Source organism: Oncorhynchus masou, chromosome 28 (genome assembly GCF_036934945.1).
Source record: "Oncorhynchus masou masou isolate Uvic2021 chromosome 28, UVic_Omas_1.1, whole genome shotgun sequence".
NCBI lineage: Eukaryota > Metazoa > Chordata > Actinopteri > Salmoniformes > Salmonidae > Oncorhynchus > Oncorhynchus masou.
Window position 1 is genome coordinate 15,236,844 of NC_088239.1, and position 7,513 is coordinate 15,244,356.

Genomic DNA, 7,513 nt, shown 5'->3' on the forward strand with positions numbered 1-7,513 from the left:
TGTCAAAAGCATTTATTCATATCCAATCAAATAGGCTTATGTTGAATCGTTTCTTCGCGGTTTGCAGATTTACAATAATACCCATAGGTTTGCTATGCCACCTAGTGGCCGTTGCATACATGGGCAGACTTAAATACGTTGTACCCCAATGTTGGCCCCTACACAACACAGAGTGAGGGTCAACATGGCATGTCAAATCATTATATCAAGTTGACAAGGTTTTAGGGTAATCACTAGCATACAATATAGGATACACTTCACCAGAACCTTCTGTGGGAATGTGTATTTCATAGGTCAATAGGTATACAGTGTCGTCATTTTAAGCAGTATTAAGTTAGCTGTATCTTTCTCTGACAATCACATAGCACCACAGGAAGCAGAGAAGGCATTCTCAGGTGATGTAATACCTGTTTCACTACCCCTGGGTACCAGTGATTTGCTTGTTTTCCTATTTGACCAATGTTGAATTAGGTCATGATTCCTCTCCATCCTTTGGTCAGCAGTAGGAAATAACAGGATTTTGGCAGAGAGGCAGAGAGAGAGAGATTGAACATTTAAAAAAGGATTCTGCATAGTCTGTTAGAGACCCAGTAATATAACGTCATCTTGGGTTATCTCCAGTGACTCTGGTGTTTGGCCAATGAAAATAATGACATACCTCCTGAGTACTTTTAGGTTATTCTACTGCTGCAGTGGGCCTCTATGAATGGGCCTCTATGAATGACCTCAGCCTCAAAAAGAGAGTCTGTTATCTCAGTGTTGAGTCGGGCAGGGCAGGACATGGCACAGTGAACTGACCTGACCTGAATACTAGCTACTCTAAGAGCAGAAGCAAACACAGTAATTGATCTGAAATGACCACTCTGGCATTGGGAAATTGCTACTCAACACAAAAATAAATCTCTTCATGTGATTATGTTGCCATGCAACAAAACAGTTGTTCACATTCTAGCTGCCTATTAAACCAGAGGTTGACTGCTCTCTGATGATAGGAGTCGCCATAAAACAGCACTTAGACATCATTAATGCCTTAAGTGACATTCCTGGGGATAAGGCCGGTGGCTGTAATTCAGCTATAGGCAGTTTAAAGTCATAGAGACGTCTACTCCATGGTTCACTTCACGCTGTCCTTGCAAGTTGCCTATGTTTTGACCAGGGCCCAGGCACTCCGAGGCAGCTGGAAAGAGAACAGAGATACGGATGAGCATATAACGACTGTCTCGTCTTTGGAATGGGGCAGATTGTTACGTGTCTATCTCCCTCTGTGCTGCACATGATTGTTGTTTAATTAATAAACCTTTGAAGATGTAAGTTGTTTACCATATTCTTGTATTCATAACTTCCACACCTTGGGGAAATGTATGATTCCTGACAAAACATCAAATATTATTGAATGATCATTTATTACATAAGTATAAACACATATTCATGGTCGAACAACGCAGTTCTTTTTCAACGCAGAAAATTGAAGAAGTTAAATACATTTAAATTCTTCGATTTCAATCTCCTCTAAATTGCCTCGAATTCTTTCGAATTTATATCATGCTTATCCATGTCTATTGTTGATAAGACTTGCAATGATTTCTTCACACACAAAAAATCCTGATAAATACATACCGTAGCTCTTATCATAGTGGTTGTTGTATGCCACCGTGTGGTAGAAATGACTTACTACATTAAGTCTCGAATATGAGACGGAGAAAAATATTGACACTGGGGATTCCCTCAGCACATTATAGCTCAGAGACACATCAAAGGAAAAACTGTAAATATGTGTGATGACAGTTAATAGTCGATGTAGAGTGACCAATTGGAGGATGGAGACACAACAAACACACAGTCTCAAGACAGACATCTTTGATCCATTATGTGTAGCTGGAATAGGAGCCATGTGGCCCTCTATTGAAGTATGAAGATTTCTGACACACTTTGATTAGGTGGTGAATTATCCCTTTATGATGTGCAATTAGACTCCTCAAGATATTTCTCCCATCTTTAAGCTGTAAAGAGTACTACACTCAACAATAATATCAATGCAATGTGTAACATGTAAAGTGTTGGTCCAATGTTTTGTGAGCTGAAATAAAATATCCCAGAAATGTTCAATACACACTACAAGCTTATTTCTGAGATTTTGTGCACAAATGTGTTTACATGCCTGTTAGTGAGCATTTCTCCTTTGCCAGGATAATCCATCTCTCTGACAGGTGTGGCATATCAAGAATCTCATTAAACAGCCTAATCGTTACACAGGTGCACCTTGTGTTGGAGACAATAAAAGGCCACTCTAAAATGTGCAGTTTTGTCACACAACACAAGGCCACATATGTCTCAAGTTTTAAAGGAGTGTGAAATTGGCATACTGACTGCAGGAATGTCCACCAGAGCTGTTGCCAGATAATTTAATGTTAATTTTTCTAACTTAAGTAGCCTCCAAAGTCATTTTAGAGAATTTGGCAGTACGTCCAACCAGCCTCACAGCCGCAGACCATGATGACCATGATGAAAATGTCCCAGATCTTCCATGCCCTGCATACTCACCAGACATGTCACCCATTGAGCATGTTTGGGATGCTCTGGATCGAGGTGTATGACAAAGTGTTCCAGTTCCCGTCAATATCCATCAACTTCGCACAGCCATTGAAGAGGAGTGGGAGAACATTCCACAGGCAGCCTGATCAACTCTAAGCGAAGGAGGCATGAGGCATCATACCTTTTTTTGTAAGGTATCTGTGACCAACAGATGCATATCTGTATTCCCAGTCATGTGAAATCCATAAATTAGGGCCTAATGAATGTATTTCAGTTGAATGATTTCCCAATATGTAACTTAACTGTAACTCAGTAAAATCGTTGAAATTGTTTTGTGTTACATTTATATTTTTGTTCATTGTACTACTCAGTCAAGAGTTCTGGAGGAAATGCACCTGTCCTGTAATCACAATGAGCTCATCAAGCCCTGCTCTATATGGTCCCCTTCATCCCTACAATCTCTCCGTGATCAGCTAAGTGCTGACTGTGTGATGAGAGAAGAGATGAGGCAGGAGGGTGCTGAGCCTGTGAATGCTGTTTCCACATCCAGCCTCATCTTGTCTCATTAGCCCAGACTGATTGGGCATGAAGGTGTTCCCTCGCTGTCTCAGGATAAAGTGAGTGTCTTCGCCTCTCGCCAGACCATCATTCTTTAGTATTCCAGCATCAGTGCAAGCTGAGAAGCCCCTCACAGACACTACAGTATATCATTACCAGAGGCTGTGTAGGAAGCCTAATTGACCTGGTTGAAACCCAGAAACATTGACCTTGAGATTACACCTCAGTACCATGAGGATGCTGCTGACAGATAGGGGAGTGTGTGTGTGAGAGAGAGCAAGAGAGAGAGCGCGAGAGAGAGAGAGAGAGAGAGAGAGAGCGAGCAAGAGAGAGAGCAAGAGAGAGAGAGAGAAAGCGAGAGAGAGAGAGAGAGAGAGAGAGAGAGAGAGAGAGGGGGAGAGAGAGAGAGAGAGAGTGAGAGGGGGAGAGAGAGAGAGAGAGAGAGAGAGAGAGAGAGAGAGAGAGAGAGAGAGAGAGAGAGAGAGAGAGAGAGAGAGAGAGGGAGAGAGAGAGAGAGAGAGAGAGAGAGAGAGAGAGAGAGAGAGAGAGAGAGAGAGAGAGAGAGAGAGCACATCCAATATCCAAGAGGTGTTGCTAATTCTGCAACATTTGATTAAGGGGAAATCTTTATTTCGGGGTAAATAAATGATATGACCCTCAGGAACACAGTTCTGAATTGTTTTCATAGATGTAGGATATACTTTATGTCAGTAGATGGCAATGTCAGCCCAAGTAATGTCTAGCCAGCATTACTTTTTTGGATGGTTTTGTTCTCTCTGAAGCCCAGAAGTATGAGGGGTTGCAAATAATTGATTATACTCAATCATTCAATGTATGCAGTTATTTACTTATTAAGATGACTTATTATAACATTATTTATTGTGAATAATACCTCAGCAAGCAAATCAGCCCATTTTTTTGCAGACAATTTAGTCATCATGCCATGATTATCTTATTATAAGATAGCTACGACTGCACATCTATTGTCTGGACAATATAAGCTCCTTATATGGGGAGAGGCACACGTTAAAGAGGCTTGGATCTGGGGGCCATCAACGATTTGTAAAAATGTAAATCATTTTAATCGAACCAGAAATGGAATAGCCTGGGTACCAGTTAGATGAGTGTATCATTCCACTCTTTGCCAGATTTTGTCGTGTCAAACCTTTGGCATGACACAGAATACAAGGAGTGGAATGTTAGCAAAAACTATTATGCAATTCAGGCTAAAAACTGTAGGCTATTGCATGAATTACAATATTCTCACGACACAGCTTGAACTGGCATAAAATAATTATTACTGTTTTATTAATCAATGGCTTGTACCAAATAGAAGCGTAAACTTTGAGTGGAATCAATATAGTGTAAGTTCTAAATTGTGGCCTTGTGATGAAGACAGCAGAGAAATCAGGGAGGGAGAAATGGTCAAACTTGAGGACAAATATAGTCTCGTGTCTCAGTAGTCAATGAAGAGTTATATTGTCCTCCTGACTTATCCATCATTCTGAAACGGAGAGGCGCATTTAGATTGCGCATTGACGGGTGAATGTCGCCACGCACGTCACTTTTAGAAACAGTGGTTTGGGTTTCTAATAGAAGGCAGCTCCTTTCAAACATATGTACTCAAGCGTGTATACCGATGGTAACTCGAATAATAGACCCGAGCGCCTCTTTATAAAGCTGTAAGCAGCTCCTTAGATCACAACGTGTGCGCGCGCAGAGCCACTATACCCAAACGGAGAGGGACAGAGAGATACAGAGGGAGGAGGGAGAGAGCACGAGGGATTGTTTGTTACCGTTTAAATCCCATTAATTCAAACGTTAACCTGATTGGGTACAGAGAAGGAGGAAGAGAGAGTGAGAGAGAACTGTGTCCCAATAGGCGAATCCTCTTCATATTAACCCGCCTCGAGATAATGATGTAAAAGACCCCGTTCTTGCGCGTGAAGCTGATCGCCGTAGAGATCTGCTGAAGGTGAATCAGAGCGAGATAAGGAGCGCGAGCGCAGAGAGCAGAGCGAGAGAGCAGAGCAGAGGGAAAGAGAGCCGAAGTGTCTCCAGCATCTCAGTAGACAAGTCGAGCAATAATAAGCGACCAAGAACAACTCACTCTCTCTGACAGCTCACAAGGCAAGAAACGTATACAAGAGCCGTCGCCGGGAGAGAGTCTCCAGAAACTGCCACCACTAAAGCAGCGTCTGGAGGAGAGGAAGTGCTATGGACAGGAGAATGAACTTGAACGGACCAGGAGATATTTTCCACAAAACTCTCAGCGCGGTCTCCAACAAAAGATGGACTCCTTCAGGTCGGCGGCTGGTGTTGACCTGCCGGGGTCCAGGGACCGCCAGTCACCCATCAGCTGTTTTGATCAGACCGACTCGGACCCGATTCAACCCGGTGGACTGGCTGGGGGTCGAGGGGGGCCGCTGGGTCTGCCTACCGGATCTTTGTGCGTCAAATTCGGAGAGAGCAGCAACAGGACCTCGGCAGCAGAGAGCAGTGGCGGGGAGCAGAGCCCGGACGATGACAGCGACGGCAGATGTGAGATGGTTCTCCTGGCCGACGGGAGAACTGTGGCCGCCGGTAAACCGGAGGGAGGTAAGAAAAACAAAGAGCAGAAAACACTCAGACTAAACATCAATGCGAGGGAGAGACGGAGGATGCACGACCTGAACGACGCGCTGGATGAGTTGCGCTCTGTCATCCCGTATGCGCACAGCCCCTCCGTCCGGAAACTCTCCAAAATCGCCACTTTGCTGCTCGCCAAAAACTACATCCTCATGCAGGCGCAGGCTCTGGAGGAGATGAGGAGGCTGGTGGCCTATCTGAACCAGGGCCAGGCCATCTCAGCGGCGTCCATACCTGCCACCACGGCCCTTGCTGCTCCGGGTCTACCAGGTCTGAGTGCGGGGATAAGTGCGTACGACCAGCCGCCTGTTTACCCCTTCGCCACCGGATTGGCCGGGTCATCCTGCCCCGACAAATGTGTCCTTTTCAACAACGTCACCTCGAGCCTGTTTAAACAATGCACTGACAAGCCTTAGCTGAATCATAACAACGAGCCAGTACCAGAGACTCAGAGAAGCACATGCGGGAGCGAACAACACTTTTTTAAACAAACGGCGACTTTGGAGAGAAGAGGTTCGAAGTCAGTGTAGACCGAGAAAAGTGAATCCGATGATGAGTACATTTATAACATTTACAAATGCATTGGAAGAAGTGCTTTTTGTTAAGACAACGCTTGATTGTGTATATATAAAGCATCCTTTAAGTGCTGGTATGAATGAAAGTGAAAAACCAAACAGAAATGTACGAGTGTCTCGCAAGTGGTGATGGATTGACAGTTGTTTACCACTGCGCAAATATGGACCCTGTGTGAAAAGTTGTGACCTGACAAAAACACGCGCCCATTTCACTTGAATAGATGGAACAACTTAAGACATTAGTTAAAATAAGAAACCACAACCTTGCTGCTTCACTTACTTTATTTATAACTTAAGAGGGTTTTTCTTATTGGTGGTTATTTTGTGATCTTTTGAGAATGTGTTGAGCAACTAAGAGTCTGTGGGAAAGCAAAATGAGCTCAAATGAATACAAAATCAGTTGTTTTAACCTCTCAATACAGAGTTTATAGTCATTTATATATTTTTGTTGTATCAAACACTTGTGCTACATTGGTAGTTTCCTTGGCACTGTAATATAATTATATTTGAGTCTCTAAAAACTTGTATATTCAGTTCATGTTTTTTTCAATTTGTCCTTTTTTATTTATTGATTTGATACATTTTATTTGCATGGTGGTACTGTATTCTGCATTAGCGACGTGTCGAATTTGCGTCATTTCTTACACACTCATGCAATAAGGCCGAGGTCTTGATGGATCAGGAGCGCTGTCAGGTCAAGCAGTGGATTATTGTAGATATATTAGTTATTATAAGAATAAAGAGGGCCATTTGTATGTGTTGATGTGTTGGAAAGCTTTATTAAAATATTTTGAACAAAACGAAAATATTCGTCTGGTGGTCTGATGAAATCCCTGAAACTGGAGTAATTTAAGAAAACGAAGCCGGGACTGAAATATATTTTTCAGAGAAAGGCCACTTTGTCTCATTTATCTTTTAAAAATCTGAACGTGGGATAAGGAAATAATAAAACATATCTGAAGAAATAGGCTTGTGCACCTAATTATCAACTATAAATATTATAACATTATAATTATCTATTCATGGCCCATAGCCTAAATAATGATTCAGTTCATGTTTAACTAAAACCATAAAGAGCTTGTTGATCTTCGGAGAGTCGCCACATGCCAAGCATGTTGTAAAACATAATAATGAGTTGATCATTTTACGCTCCATCACAAACGGTAACTTTTCTGGACCTTGAGATGTAAAGTCACACGAAGCCTTGGGAGCAAAGGCCA

General features: G+C 42.6%; 1 protein-coding gene across 1 annotated transcript; it reads left to right on the forward strand.

Moving 5' to 3' along the window:
• Positions 1-5,047: 5,047 nt before the first annotated feature.
• Positions 5,048-7,070, forward strand: LOC135518530 (class E basic helix-loop-helix protein 22-like). Its single transcript, XM_064943702.1, is given in 2 exon segments — positions 5,048-5,371; positions 5,374-7,070. Coding segments are annotated over 2 exon segments (825 nt in total). The 5' UTR covers positions 5,048-5,307; the 3' UTR covers positions 6,135-7,070.
• The last annotated feature ends 443 nt before the right edge of the window (positions 7,071-7,513 follow it).